General features: G+C 43.5%; 1 protein-coding gene across 2 annotated transcripts in view; it reads right to left on the bottom strand.

Annotated features, from left to right (window-relative positions):
- The window catches only part of gfra2b (GDNF family receptor alpha 2b), a 128,199-nt gene that overhangs the window by 74,433 nt on the left and 37,182 nt on the right, over nt 1-16,584 (bottom strand). For both annotated transcript variants that reach the window (XR_010094353.1, XM_063478934.1), the window contains exon 3: nt 4,282-4,359. Coding sequence is in view for 1 of the 2 variants with exons in the window: in XM_063478934.1 (XP_063335004.1) it covers nt 4,282-4,359 (78 nt within the window). In the remaining variant the exon portion in view is untranslated. The remainder of the gene's footprint in view (nt 1-4,281; nt 4,360-16,584) is intronic.

The following is a 16,584-nucleotide window of genomic DNA, read 5'->3' as shown; positions in this document are numbered from 1 at the left end:
GATGATGTTCACTGAGCTCAGAGATCAGGGGAGTGGGAGGCTCAATCTCTCAAAGACTTCTATACAATCAGACAGCCAGAGGAGTCGCCCCCTGCTGGCCATCAGAGAAATTGTCAGTTTAAGACACCTGTGCAGTGGATGGCTACCTACATGCATGTTTCATGTGTTTAGGTTATGGCTGCACTGGACTGATGTAGTGCAGACAGAGGAAAAGGTAGCAGGTAGAGTGGGCTTGGCCTTTATTGGAGGTGACCTCAGGGTGGCCCGAGAACTTGATGGATGGACCACATATCTACATTTGCTGTGGACTGCTGCAAGCACATCAGTTGCTCGCAAAGGACAATTTGACTTCATTCATGTTTCTACTGACATGACAGGAGCTGCCCCCTGCTGGGCATCAGGAGGAACGCAGGTTTAAGGCGCTTCAGTCTGCAGACCCACAAGCTTTGCCCATTTTTTCTGCCTGTGGTGGCGGCGCTCCGAGAATGCAAACAGAGAGTTTGTTTACAGGAGATCTCCACGGGAACGCTTGATAACAATATTTAAATTTTATAATCAGGTTTGCAGCTGCTTGTACGAGCTGAATCATTACAGCTCTAATTCGCTGCACACGCTAAAGTATTCTCACTGCGCCTCGAGTCTGCAAACAGTTAACAAGTTCTCGAGTACACAGACTCACACACACACACACTCACACACACACATACACACACACACACACACACACACACACACACACACCGTATTCACAAAAACTCTGTCACGCTTAGCCTTTCCCTCCAATCAATTTGCGACACTCTTGTCTGAAACGTACTTTAATGTTCCAGGGCTCTTTCTTCTTGCCACTGCTGTTTAACACACTTCTATATGATCCTCTTATCCCCCCACCCCCGTCTTCTTTTATCAGCATGGAGCATTCGAGCTTCTCTCGCTGTACATCTTCACATCATGCAGTCAGACTCCTGGCGACAGGTGATCGGACTGCAAGCCGGCCCCTCCCCCCACGCGCCCGTCCTGCACGTGTGCAAAGGAGCGGCCACAGATTGATGTTGTGTTTGGTGACGCCGTGTTAGAGGAAATAAGGGAAACTTTACACAACACCTGCACCAGTGTCCTCTGTGTGTCTGTGTGTGTGCACCATGTTTACATGACTTTGTGAGGACCAAAAATTGCTACTATACTTGAAGGGACAAACAGTAACTTATGGGGACAAAGTGCCCGTCCTCACGAGTCTGAAGACATTTTTGAGACTCAAAATGTGGTTTCAGTGTCAGCGTTACAGGTAGGTTAGGATTATGGTTAGGGTTAGACATTCATTTTTGATGTTTAGGGTAAGCAGCTAAGGAAAGGGTTATGTCATTTAGATGTCCTCACTAAGATATGAAGACAAGTGTGTGTGTGTGTGTGTGTGTGTGTGTGCGTGTGTGTGTGTGTGTGTGTGTGTGTGTGTGTGTGAGAGAGAGAGAGAGAGAGAGTGCGTGTGTGTTAGGGACAGAAAGTGCTTTTGAAGCTGCGTTGGTTGCAGCTCTCCTGCTTTGACCATGTTGTTTGTACTCGTGTTAATCTGAGAGAGCAGAAGCCAATTTACAGAGCTGTGAGTCTATTTCACAGCTGTTTGACCACACACACACACACACACACACACACTAACATACACACACACACACACAAAGAAAGAAAGTGTAAATGACGCTGTATCGCTCAGGGCGTCTGACATTTAAACACTCCTCAGAAACGTGTGAGACCGACACGGAGAGCCATGCACAGCTTTAATGGAGTCCTGCTAATACGATGACGGAGAGTGAAAAACACATTTTTAATACATCGATTCATTTAAGTGCATCTTTTCATGAAATCCTCCATCGATGGCATCCAAAAACATCAAATCCTTTCAGTGTTTTATTTTTTGGTGCTGGCTCATTGCATGAGGATAAAGAAGATAACTCTGCAGGGATCCTGTGGTGATGATAACTGAGTCATCAGCAGCCGTGATATCAACAGCGAGGAGGAGAACACTCTGAATCTACCTCGATCACAGCCATCAGCGTTCTTTGGAACGTATGAAGGAGAAGACTGAACGCACACATCCAACAGTTTCACTCAGTGACTGCAGGGCGTCTGAACCTCACAAGCAGCTTTCAGCACCTTACATGACCCTGGTAGATTTAGTGCCTGACCCTAACCACGTCGCTGTTCTCATTTCATCCTTCAAACATTCCTGATGAGTAATTATCCGTTACATATGCCTCGAGAAAAACCAATACTTTACCAAAATCAGTTTATTGAAACTCATTTAAAATTTTTGCTATTTGCACTTCAGCGCATCTGAGAAGCCCAGGTGGTACCAACAGTCATGTGACACATGATACAAAACTAGGATAGATCCTAAAAACTCCCTGAAAGGCCTTTTAGTTATTCAAAATGCTGCAGCAAGAGCAGATTTCTCCTATATTAGCTTCCCTTCATTGCTCCCTGTTAAATCCAGAATTCAAAATCCTGCTCCTCACATACAAGGTACTGAATAATCAGGCTCCGTCTTATTTTAATGACCTTATAGTACCATATAACCCCATTAGAGCACTTCACTCTCACACTGCAGGCTTACTTGTTGTTCCTAGAGTTTTTAAAAGTAGAATGGGAGGGAGAGCCTTCAGTTTTCAGCCCCCTCTTCTGTGGAACCAGCTTCCAGTTTGGATTCAGGAGACAGACACTATCTCTACTTTTAAGATTAGGCTTCAAACTTTCCTTTTTGGTAAAGCATATAGTTAGGGCTGGATCAGGTGACCCTGAATCCTCCCTTAGTTGTGCTGCAATAGACGTAGGCTGCTGGGGGATTCCCATGATGCACTGACTGTTTCTTCTTCACTCAGTATGTGCTTATACATCTCTGCATTTAATCATTAGTTATTATTAATCTCTGGCTCTCTTCCACAGCGTGTCTTTGTCCTGTCTTCCTTCTCTCGCCCCAATCGATCGCGGCAGATGGCCGCCCCTCCCTGAGCCTGGTTCTGCTGGAGGTTTCTTCCTGTTAAAAGGGAGTTTTTCCTTCCCACTGTCACCAAAGTGCTTGCTCATAGTCTGATTGTTGGGTTTTCTCTGTATTATTATAGTGTCTTTATCTCACAACAGAAAGTATCTTGAGGTGACTGCTGTTGTGATTTGGTGCTGTATAAATACAGTTTAATTATGTTAATACAGGTGAGGATACGTGAGATTCATATACTAAGACCTGTGAGTATATTTCATTATCCTGCCATGGTCTCACTCTGGATGTTTTATAGTTAGAAACAACACGTAACTCTGCCACTGATCTCATACAACACTATGATTACACACATACAGCAGCACAGCAGAGGACCGTCTGCTCCACCAGCAGCACTCTCCACAAAGAGCTGTGCTAATCAGAGCTTTTTATTGGCCACTAAACGAGCCACACCACCCACACCTGACACACACACACACACACACACACACACACACACACACACACACACACACACACACACACACACACACACACACACACCTGCACCCCTGTGGCTGTACACACAGACACTGAAGAGTGGACAAAGGACATGGAAGGATTGCGATCCTGTGTGCTTTAAACAAAAGACTGCATGACGCGCAGATCGGTTTGTTCCAAAACTGTGAATACTTTAAACTTTCCACAGCAGACGTTTCCACAGAGGTACAGTGAAAAGCAACAGAAATGTGACAGCGGGAAAAAACTCGAAACATGTCACATTCAGCTCTCCAAAAGTTACTTATGAGCATTTTTGCAGCATTTTTTCTGCATTTAATAAACTTAATATTTCATAATTTCATTAAGAGTAATCTGCAGGTTAATCAATAATGAAAATATAATAATTAGCTGCAGCCCTGAGCACATTTCCACCCCCACACTGATCCATGTGGGATGTCAACGATATGTGACAGCCTGTAATGAAAAGGAGCAGAGGTTATCTCTCTGCCCTCTGAATAATGAGCGCAGTATGTAGAGGCACAAACGCATTTTGGACAGAAAATAGGTTTTTATGAAAGAGCTGCTTCAGCTGCACGCTCTCTCACACGTCTGTAATTACAAAGACGCATTCATTCACGCACTCACAGATGGAGCGAGTGGCCCGAGCTTAATCAGCCCCTCCTTCACCCACACCAACCTAGATGAGTGTGTGTCCGTTGCTTCAGTCTGCTCCCACACACATACACACACACACACACACACACACACACACACACACACACACACACACACACACACACATCACACAGTGGCGTTACCTGAGATGATGGAGGCATGTCTGAATTCCTCAGAGAAGTGGATCGGCTCGTATGGAGACGTCTCATAAAACTCCTCCCCTGAGGAACAGGAAACAGAAACATGTTCAGTGTACAGTCCCAACCGTCTGCATATACTTGCGCACGATCTTCAAAGGTCACCTGTCTGTGCACGAAAACTTTTCTCAACCTCCAGAGCCAAAAACCCAAACCTGCAGTTCCTCTAACGACCAGCACAGGCAGCAGTGAGTCCCCATGGACTCCCATGTTAACTCACCTGTTTAAATTGTATTGTGGTAACTTTGGTAAATCATCTGAACATTTGACCTGGTGTCAGTGTCAGACAAAATACTGACGATAGCCTTTAGTTTCACACAGAGAAGCAGAAGTGCTGTGGTTTAATGATAATGTATATATATTAAAAATACACAATAAACTTAACAGAAATGTTTGTGTTAAGAAACATGACTCCGCATGTATGATGAGCCTCTGAAGGTCTGACCTGAAGTATTTTACATTCAAACCAGAGTTTTACTGGAAGCAGTAACCATCAGAAATCACTGTGAGCAACAAAAACCACCACAGAGTGCCTTCTTACAGCTCATGGTGTTCCACAGGGCTTTGTCATTGATCCTCTACTGTCAGTCAAAGGGGCGTGGCCTCTTTGACTGACAGGTGGATGGTGACACAAGCAGCTGTAGCTGCTAGCTGTCTACTAGGACTCACCTGAACTCGACCTCTGGTCTGTGTTTGTGCTTTTGGAGCCTTTTGGAGCCTTTTTAATGACATCATGTGACCAATAATATGGCTGCTGTGAAGTTACTGTACTAACAGAGCGTCCACGAAGGCAGAGCTTCAATTTAGATGGGTTTTTTTTTTATATACAATTTGGGGATGCAGACTATTAACCACACAAATATAGTCCAAAAAACCCAAAATGGCGACGGCTGAAACACTAAAACCTATGTACAAAATTGCGTGCCTTTTTTTTTTTGTGTTGTTTCGAGAATGAAAGAGTAATTTAATGTGCGAATTTGTTGCGGGAACAGTAAAAAAAGCTCCTATATGACAGTTATTTTCTCTTCTCAATCATATCCCCAGTAATTTTTTTCTTTATAGGACTTCCACGCTGAGCCGAACCCGACTGTCATCCTTTCTCATGTTTCTAATTTTGTTGGAGCTTTACCGCCAAAGGTTTCTGTTTGTCAGAGAACGCCGTGTTCACACGTCTAAAATGAAGCGAGGACGACAGACAAAAGAAACAGAGCGCTACAGAGAAACCATTCCTGCAGCACTGAGTCAGACACTCAAACAGGAAAAGAGCTCGATCCGGATCATTCTGGAAACTTATCATCACTGCAGCTCATTTAAATCAGACAGAAAACAAACATGGCTGATTACAAAGCAATCTACATATCACGCTTCCGAGAACATTCAGAGCAATTCAGTAGCAGTTTCAGTCCACAGGAGCACAGAAAACAACTGTTAACAGCAGCTTTGGTGTACCTGATCTTCTGAAATATAAACAATTTAAGGCTTAAACAAGCTACTGTGACATCATTCCACTTCTTGTTTCAGCTCTACAGCCGTTCACGCAGTCATCGTGCAGTGAAGCATGTATGGAGCGTAGAGAAGCTTACAAGAATAAAAATAAATTATGTAAAAATAAAGTTATGAAGACTGATGTGACTCACACTGAAGTTTCTGAATTCAAAAATAAAGAATGAAGATGATGGACACCTTTGCTTTTTCTTCAGATGGTTTGAGCCGTCTTTTGGGAATACCCACAGAATTGGTAACCTGACAGCAGATGGACTGCTCGACAGAGGCACATCTGAAATCTTTCTTGGAAACTGACTGAAAACTACTGAGCCCTGCGTCTCTATGGTCGGCAGGTAATTGGATGAAACATCTGTCTCTCACAAATCAGTCACTTGGAACTGTTGAATAGTTTTTTCTGGAGAAAACTATTTGCTGCTGTTCTCTTCTCTCAGAAATCTGAAGGAACAAAAATCTGTAGGTGTTCCTCAAGGGTCCGTTCTCGGGCCTCTTCATCTTCATGCTTGTTGCTTCATAAAGTCTCCTAACATCAGAGCTGAAGATATGACTGATATGATATATTATATGGTGAAAATCTATATATGTGTTGTATATACATGGACAAACTAAAACACAACAATAAGTTTCTGTACTCTCTACATCACAAAACTCTGTTTAACCCTTACTTACTGTTCAGGTCAGATCTGACACATTTTGACCTTTGACAGCAGTAAAATACCCTAAATTTCATTATTTCAACCTGAAGTTTGATCACCTTTCTCAAAGTGACCTAAAGGTCATATACATATATAAAGGTTATATACATTGAGCCTGTTCCAAATTAAAACTGACCAGTGTTTACCGAGACGTATTTTAGATCCACCCGTCTGAGTCAAATCAAGGAAAACAGTGATTTTTGGGAATCTTTAATCTTGAGACCGGCACCAGCTGGACAGGACCATGGTTACATTCTGCTGCGATATGAAACCTATTACTTCCTGTGGCTTGTGCTTCATATGAAAGGTTTGCAGCTGAAGTGCAGGCGAACACTTGTATGCCGTGACCATGGCGTGTTGTGGCAGACATTTATGAGTGTAAAAGCACGCAGTACCCATAAAGACCACGGCTAAGGAAATGACAGAGCAGAGCGTAGCAGGCCGCATTCGTCCCCTGTGCACCTGCAAACACAAGCACCGTGAGGAGTCACCTGAGCTGCCATTTCAGTGAGTGCAGGAAACACCAGTCAATCTCCCGTCACCACTCTGAGTGCTCAGGAAGCAGTTCGCAGCCAGTGTGAGTGAAAAGTGTTGATTAATGTTAAAGGAATATTGGTAATTATGGCTGGTGGTCATTAGGGTGTTTTGATAATGTAACAGTGAGGACGGTGTTTGATGCTTTTAATGGTTATATAATAAATCCCAGCAGATCCAGGGTGTTGTTGCAACTATCAGACGTGAAATGATTTTTGCTGTTGTGTTTTCACGTGTTCGGTAACACAAGACCTGATATTGTTCAATAATGAATGTTTTTCTCCAAAAATGAGTGTGAAGCCTAAAAACTACACTCTCCCTGCTCTCTGAAACATGAATCATCAGTTTAAAAAAGCCAGGCCTTCGTCAGGAACTGGAATGATTGTTTTTTATCACCAAACAATAAATTAGAATCAAAAGGTCACTCACTCAAAGTCCAATACACAAAAATTTACACATCAGAGCTGCAGGTGAGCCGATTCATTTAATATCCACTTGAAGTGAAACAGTCCTCCTTCCCCCTTTAGAGCAGAGCAGGAGCGACAGGATTCCTGTCTCAGCCAGATATGGAAATAATTTGCGGAATCGTTTATTTTCAGCAGGCAAGACGGTTTTAATTGTGTCTTCACAGGTCTGAGGAAAAAATCACTCAGACAGCTGCAGCTCGTCCACACAGCTGCTGCCAGAGTCCTCAAACACACCAAGAAATTGGATCTGTCCTTAAATAACTGCGTGTCACAGCACACATTCAAAATCCCTTCACCTCTTTAAAGTTCTGACAGAGACGCCCCCTCCTCTGCATGAAGAAGCAGGTCACCCAGGAGAGGTCCGCTCAAGGTGAAGTGGATTTTATCTGCTGAAGCTCTCAGCTCCATTAACCCCTTCAGGCCCAGCAATGAAGTGGCCGTCTACGAGCACCGTCTCTGAAAATGATCGAAGATTTTTTTTTTTTTTTAAATCAAGTTTGGCAGATTCCTCAATAATATCACTGAGAATATTTTAGGCCTCTTTAGGCTGATAGTTGCTGTCTGAGTGGGTGCAGGTACAGCTGACAGCTGATGATGGAGTCTGTCGACCAGCAAAAACCAAAGGAGACTTTTCGTGTTGATAAGCTGATAATGTTTTTATTGTTTTTTATGGAATGAGCTTGCCCCACCTCATTCCTCTCTCAGTAGCGTCTATACAACCTTCTCAAACTATCATTTAGATTTTTGTGTGACTCATCCTCTCAGGACACTTTGCACCGCTGCACAGCCGAAGCCTGGAAAGACAGAGTTTCCCACAGAGATCATCGAGTTTTACATCTGTTTTTATTCCTGAGTTTCTGCATTTGTGAGAATGCTCGGTCTCTCCTGACACGTCACTCCCATGTACCATGTTTCAGCTGCTGTGAGAGCTTTGAGCAAAACCATTATCTTTTCCTAAAACTAACGGAGCCATTTTTCATGCCTAACCCTTACCTGCAACAGAACATCCAAAACATGAAGGACACAAACAACCATGTGTGAAGGCTAACGCAGCAATGATCTACGTAAAATTATACTTTCACAGTTACTTTGCATAACTTTCAGATAAATTTACTTCCTGCCATAACTCTGCATCTGCCGTACATCTTTAATTTGCTGTGATGTTGGATAAAAAAAATTGAATTACAGAAAAAACCTGAGACTTTCTCTGAAGGGACTCCTGTTTCCTTTACAACAGCATGACCAGTGCTGTGTTTGTGCTGTGCGGGGTCCATCAGAGATTCCCGTCATACTGTTAGTACAAACACAGCACGGGAAAGACTGAACATGACGTCACAATGATCTGCAACACCGTCAGCATCACTTTCTGCTGCAGAAATGCTCACATTGAGAGTCTGAGAGTCCACACTGTTGGATCAGCAGGGAGGTTTGAGGGCCAGACCAACACCTACCAAACTTCTTCACCTGAACTTTACACCTGTTAACAACCAGCTGTGACCAGCATCATTGAGACTGAATGACTTAACTCTGAAAACCTGCTCAGCTCCTGTTTCTGCCTCACAAGAACAAACAGCCCGCTACATCCTGGAGGGTTTTGGGGGTTACTGAGTTCGGGGCTTTCCAGTTTGATCTTCCATCAGAAGCTGCTGTGCTGCTGCTGTTTCTCCATGGCTATGAAGCCCGCTAACACAGGTAGGAAATAAAAGTTCCTCAGGTCAGTGTTCTGCTAGCACACATTAACACCGACTCCACATTTTAATTGAATACATAGCTGCAGAGCACATTTTTCAGGTGTCAGGCCGCTGTGGAGGGAAACCTTAAGAAACAGTAACAAACAACTCCATTGACTCTCAGCGTGACTTTGAAACAGCGTTTGAATAGGAAGTAGAATCTGTCTGCTGCTTGTTGGAGGGTCTTCAGAGGAGGAAAGCAGAACAGCAGCAGCTGGATTTTCTAATCCTGACCCACTTTTAGCTTTTAATGTCTAAACCTAACCAAAGAAGACGAGTAAGGCCTCGCAGGGTCACACAGGCCTACAGGCGACTGATGACGCCACGCCAACCTTACTTGACTAGGTAAAAGAAGCCTTTTCCAGCCAATGTGTGAGTCCTGCTGGATGTCACTGGGTAAACTGTTTTTAAAGAGGACGCTGCATCGGAGGTTCATGGAGCTGGGATCACAGGAAGGACTACAAAGCAGAATGGTGGGTTCCTGGAACGCGTATTCCAGTTTGATCGAATTAAGTGGAACAAATTTCCTCTCAGTGTGAATCTGGTATTCTCATAAAAGATGGAAGAGGATCGCTGACTCCCCGTTTGAAGAATGTGGAGCGTTGCATGCTGCTGCGTGCATTAGCACGTCCTATATATTTATACCTGAGCTTTAAGCTGCATGCTCTCTCCCACACAAAACATACAACATGACAGGCAATGAGGCGGCGGGTGGGTTGTAATTATGCAAGCGCCTTTGTTTCCATCTGAACGTGTTGGGCTGTCAGCGAGTCTCCAGCAGCTGTTCCTTCACTGCAGCATATACATAACACTGTGCACGAACACCTCACAGACCGACCACCGCATGTGATCACACTTCCTCTGTCAGGACAATCCAAACAGGAAGCTGGATCTCTGCTGCATCACAGCGCTGTTCTCCTCACTGCACACCTGTCTTTGTTAAAGAGACGTGTCCACATCAACCGGTGCTCGAAAGCTGAGCTGATTTCTTTATTAATGAGTTAATGATAGAAACCTAACCGGCTACAGAAGCCGTGGTTTCAGGCCTCTGCTAGCAGCTCTCACAGGTTCCTGTCACAGAAATGCTAACCGAAACCAAGAGTAAACAGCTTAAACACGTGTGTGTGTGTGTGTGTGTGTGTGTGTGTGTGTGTGTGTGTGTGTGTGTGTGTGTGATATCAGCGTGCTGCCTTTGACATATTACGTGATGTTTACATCCTGATGTCCCGCTGCTCAGCCTGCAGCAGCTGATATGAGCTCACCGGTGCCTGCAGCACACGAAGGTTGGAAGTCTGAGTGAAACCTGCTGAATTTAGTTATTTCATGATCATATTTATTTGCAGAGTTGATTCTGAGCTACAGAGAGCACCACCAGCTCCACCTGTGCAGGTTCACACTCAGTTAACCTTAAAGTTGCCCATTCACTTCATACAGGAATCCTTAGGGATGGGAATTAATAACAGTGTAGCAAATCCGATTCTGTTATCAATATCAGTTATCAATTCGATTTCTTATCAAAAATTAATCACATGCCACATGCTCAAATGCGCGCATGCTGGAGGTATTTCTTCTCTTTTTTATGATCAGTTTTAGGGTCATTACTCAAAAAAGTAATTATTGCACATATTATACAGAATACTTTTCTTAAAAGTAATGCAGTACATTATTTACTTACACCCAGGATAAAGACATTTGTTACACTACTTGTTACGTTACTTTCATGTTACTCTGTAAAATAAACTGAAACACACTGTCTCATTATCACCAATCAACAATATAAACCTACAGACTACAGCCCCACACACCAACACAAATCCCTGTCCTAATGAGGACACACGTGATCTTTCTCTTAGTGTTTAGGTATGAACACAAAGCCGATAAGACAAAGCAAAGATGAAAAGGCTAAACTCAGCTTCACCATCACTCTGGGTTCTTCGCTAGCTTAGCGTTACCATGCTGTCTGTGCAGGTGCTTGCGAAGAGCCGAAATTGTGCTAACAGTATGATGCAGTCTCCACTTTACAATCGCGCTCTCATCCTTTTGTGCAATAAAAATAAAAGTAATGTTCATATCCACGCTGGAGACTGACTTACTATTTTCCTCACACACGAACTGAAATCAGCTGATCGTAGCGAGAATGCAAGAATGGATAAGCGGGAAACTGATGATTGCAAGGAATTGGACTACTGGGAACCATTCGCTACAAGAACCGGTTCTCGATTCCCATCCCTAGGAATTCTTTTGCAGACTTAACTGTTACAGTTTTCACCATCGTCCTCGTTATCATACAAATCAAACTACTTCTATTTAGACACTCAGAACAATCACAACCTGCGACTCTGTGATGTCATCATAGTCAGGCTGTTTCATCCTTTTTACTTCAAACTAAACAAACATCTGGTTTAAAATCTTCCAATTACTGAAATATGATCAAATGAGATACCGAATACCGAATAGAATACTTGTCAACAAACGATCCCATAATCCTGCTCAGGGATGTGAGTTAGGTCTACATCTAGCACTAGCTGAAGTTTTCTTTTTTTTTTTTTTTTTTAAGTTATCCAAGTTTATTAATATCATTTTTTAAAACTAATAGAAATCCCACAGAATATGATCCTGGTGCCTTTAAGTCAATGAATGCATGGCTACCTGCTTTAAGTACTGCATTTCAACACTCCATTCAAAATTGTAATTTTTCAGTTTTTACTATTCGTCAGAGTGGAAATACATGGCCTCAGCACACTGTCATATTCACTACGGTCCTCCTACCCTTTTCTCTCTTGTGCAAGTCTATGCGAGTGAGTTAGTCGACAGCATTAGTGTTTTTTTCTTTTCTTTTCTCAGCGGCCAAAGCAGACGCCGCTGCTCAACTACAGAGAGACAAAAAGGGAGGGTGGGTGAAATGGTTCGACGTGTGAGAATAAACAGTAAATATTCATCTCCAATTGAGCTGTGTATTTCCCTCTGAACACATACGCACGCGCGCACACATATACACACAGGAAATGAAAAATCAACGCCACTGCCAGTATCAAATTGACAAAATGATCCCAGGTTGCGGGGCCATGCGTCGACCTGAGATCATCTCCCATAAACCTAGCGTCCGCAGGCCCGTCTGCAGGAAGGAACCCCAAACAGAATGAAGAAAAGATTCACAGCAGATCCCGACAATCGTTCGGTTTAGAAAGAACAGTCAAAGAGAGGGAGGTGACATTCTTTTTTTTCTTTGTCCTCTAAAATACATCGGATGGTGGCGGTAACGGTGTTGTAGTCAAAATGAAGGTGCTGGAAAAAGGGGGAAGGGGCGGGTGGTGTAATCGTAGCAAAGCGTGTGCATATTCTGGGAGTGAGGTGAACATCTGAGTTTATTTCCACTCTAGAAATACTGGGTGTGCACTAATACAGCAGCTGATCTGTTAACATAGTTCCCTAGTTAGGAATGTCTTGATTTACTTAAAAAAAAAAAAAAAAAAAGAAAAGAAAGGAAAAAAAAAACCATCTCTCACTAACAATCCACATCTTCTAAACATAAACTAATCAATGATACAATGATTGGTAAAATGAATCCTGCAATGTTTGTTTTTTTTTTTGTTTGTTTTTTTCCTTTAACTGGAGGTTGACATTCTATTCTAGTAAAGCAAGGCATTAGGTTTACAGAAATGCATCTTTACTAGAGCAGCTATCCTCACCTGCAACTTGTTAGGCCGTTTCGAGCCCACGTTATATGTGCAAAGAAATGCATTGCGAGGAAACATGCAGAGAAACAGAACGAAAATGACACTTGAGGAAACGATCAAAAAAGCTACATAAAAGCTTTATAAATACAATAAAATCTTAAACCCTTAATGGAGAATTCTAGCTGTTGTAGTAACATGTGATAGCTGGCACTCTAGGCTCAATGCTTTTATTTTTTTCTCTGTCAGATGTCTTTTTTTTTTAAATATCCTTGCAGTAGAGCTGCTGCAGGGGTAATTCATGCCATCTTTGGTTGACTGCAGTACTGAAGAGAAATTAATATGATCTCAAAATAAATTTTTAACAAAAGGGTTGTTAGAAAAGAAAAAGGGGAAAAAAAACAGCATCAACTCTCAGCAGACAACTGCGCCTCAATGTCCACTCTGCAGATGGGGCACTTCTTATTGGTGAGGAGCCACTGATCCACACACAGCTGATGGAAGAGGTGCATACACGGTAGGCGTCTGACATCCTGAAGTTTTCAACTGTTGGTCAGCCCTGTGAGGTCAAAGGTCAAACTGTCTGTAAGAGAGCTGATCTGAAAGCTAATATCTGCTAATAATTTTATCAAACTGTGTTCTTTGTGATCCTGTGTTTTGATCTTCATCTACTCTAAAACAATAAGCATGTCGCGAACTTTGAACTTTAATTGCATTGTGTGATGGTCCTGATGAGGGAAACTCTGCTTTTTTAATGATGCATGTGTGTTTGAGCAACATCGTCTCAGGACCAATCCTAATCAGGAACCGGTGCCCAGGGCAGCTCCTGATCTCACCAGGACCTCAGCCATCTGGCAGGTGGGCTTAACGAGACTTCCAGTGAGTGACTCATGTGAGGCTGTGTCAGGTGCATCATCCCCTCTTCTACATACAGCAGGTATGATGCTCCTCATGTCACGTCGCGTGGGTCACGTGTGCACGTTCTCAGTCCGCAGCAGGACGGTGCTTCCTGCCGTATGATCATTCCTGAAACACTGACCTAACCGCTGCTCGCCACAAACACTGAGTGTGATGTTGACATGCGAGCTTAGCAACACAGCTTTCATCCTGCAGTTGAAGCGGAGAGCGGCTGATTCACCCAGCCCTCAGATGCAGGGCTGGGTGAATGTGACATTTCACGGCGTGCTGAACCAGGACCTCCAAACCACCGGCTCCCGTTCTTCTTCTGCTGCTGTTTTGTTTACAGGTCTGCACTGAGCCCGGAAACCTCAGCGGCTGATTTACTGCCGCATTAACGCTGAATCCCCCCCACAATTGTTTTCCACGCGCGAGCGTTCGTCTGGCATTTAGCAGCACCGCGCCCCCCCGCCGCGCTGCTGGCACCGCTCCTGCCTGTAGTTACAGAGCTGAGATCATCGCATCCCGCCGAGTTTCAACTAATTTACTCTCACAGAGTAAAATGATAGTTTGAGAGAGACAAACCGAGCTGCTGCAACAATAAACAGAGGGAAACACTCCCGCGCCTCACCTGCCCGTCTGATCTCGTTTCATGTGCCGAGGCTTTGACACCAGATGTTCGCTGTGTTCACGAGGAAATAAGAGAAATGCTGACTCCCGTACGGGAAGGATTTCTGATCCGGCAGCCTCTGTAAATAAACGCTGCCTATTTCTGTCCACAGATTGGTACTGAGAGCAGATGAAAGGAGAGAGTGCCGCTGTGTGTCTGCAATTACTGCCACGAGCGGCTTTTGCATCCTAAAAATGCATTTTTACAAAGAAACAGCAGAGAAAAGGTCACTGTGACCGGATAACCAACTCTGGTAATGATGTGAGGAAGAGAAGCTGGAAACGTAGGGCAAAACCAAAAAATGTTCACATATTTAAATCAACCACCACAAAACTCCAGTTACTCCACCATTGTGGTGTAGCTCACCTCCATCTGGGTGTTGTCATTCTAGAGTAGCTTTGCATGATTCTGGGAGGGGCTGCAGTTCCTCAGATGCCTCTGTGACATCACACAGACCCGAGCAGAAAAAAACGTAATAAACGGAGTGTTTAGAGCATTTACATGGATCACTGTACACACACTGAGCTCTGCTCGTGTTTCACATGAACATCCAGCAGATTAAGTCCATTTTTAGTTTTCTGCTCTTGGGGAGCAGCTTCAATAAAAAAATGCCTGAGCAGAGAGCTAGCAGCTACAGCCACCTGTGTCACCATCCACCTGTCAGTCAAAGAGGCCATGCCCCTAATAATGCAGAAAGGTGAGTTATAAAAACATCCTCCCGTACAGGTGCTATGAAGGAGGAAATTATTTACAGAGACCCTGAGAAGCATGAGTGGAAGAGAATGAAATGACGGTTTACGGGGACTGACTTGCATCTGCCTCTGATGGACATCAGAGGAACTGCAGCTTTTGAGAGCTCAGTGTAGTTGTTGTATATTATCTGGATATCCAATCATTAAACAGTGCCTGCATATATAAGAAAACTGGCAGTGTAGACTGCGCTCTGATCAAAACAATTAACTGAATCAATGAAACAAAAAAACTTGTTAAACAGTAAAAATATGAGTCAGAATAATTATATTTGGTTTTATGAGCATATCTAAAGCATCACTGAGTTAGCAAATATAATCTCAGAGTGTGCATGGCTCGGTTTGATGTCTTAATGACTCTTTACCGGCTCGTAGCTAACGCTCACCTTTAATAAAAGAGGAAAGGAGTTGAGCTCAGGTTTGGACCTTGTAAACAATTTGTCTGTCCTTGCTCTCACACAGCTTTATATATTCTAATTGTCATTCTTCCCATTTTTCACTTGACCTGCTGCAAACAGAGCAACGTACACTGAAATAAAAAGCGAGCTTCTGAGCAAACAGATGCGCAGCAGCCTTAAAGCAAGCCAACAAATACATGCAGTGACCTTAAGATTAAAAAGGCGGCGTAATGAGCGGTTACGGAGCGCTGACATCATTTTAATGCACGTCCTCATTTAAATTTTCTGCTCAGCCATACGGTTAATGATAACACAGCAACTGTCTCCACCTGAAGGTTAATTATCAGCAACATGTTCCTGAATGATGAGCCACCTCGAAACCAGGAGAGTGTGTCAGGAGCAGAGGAAGTAGAATCATATTCTAATGAAGAGTGTGTGTGTGTGTGTGTGTGTGTGTGTGTGTGTGTAAACAGAGCTGCTGATTTCAGCCCGCAGGCACACACACCTGCAGTGGCATGCACGTGTCCAATGACTGCCTGTACACATTATGAATACCTGGTGTGAGCTGCAGTACGTCGTACTGACTCATGTAAATACTCTCATAGGATCAACACCTTGTAGTTTCAAGCAGACGAGACTTTTCGTTTGTGTCGCCCTCAGCAGAACTTCCAAACATGTTTCCTGTGAGTCTTTGTTTCTGCTCAGATTCTACAAAATTCAAATGTCTGTTTTCTTCACTTCAACAAACTGTCAGGGTTCCTGGGTCGTTGACCCAGTATTTTCAGTTCATGTTCGCTGTTTATCTTCTGTATGTTCCACTTCCTGTTTTATTGTGTTAGCCTTACTCTGTGTGCATTATGTTCTAGTTCTCTTCCCATTTATCATTAGTTCATTATGTTCAGCTGTTCACTCACCTGTCTCTAATCACTCAT

Source organism: Pelmatolapia mariae, linkage group LG7, assembly GCF_036321145.2.
Source record: "Pelmatolapia mariae isolate MD_Pm_ZW linkage group LG7, Pm_UMD_F_2, whole genome shotgun sequence".
Lineage (NCBI taxonomy): Eukaryota > Metazoa > Chordata > Actinopteri > Cichliformes > Cichlidae > Pelmatolapia > Pelmatolapia mariae.
This window is presented reverse-complemented; position numbering and strand designations above follow the sequence as displayed.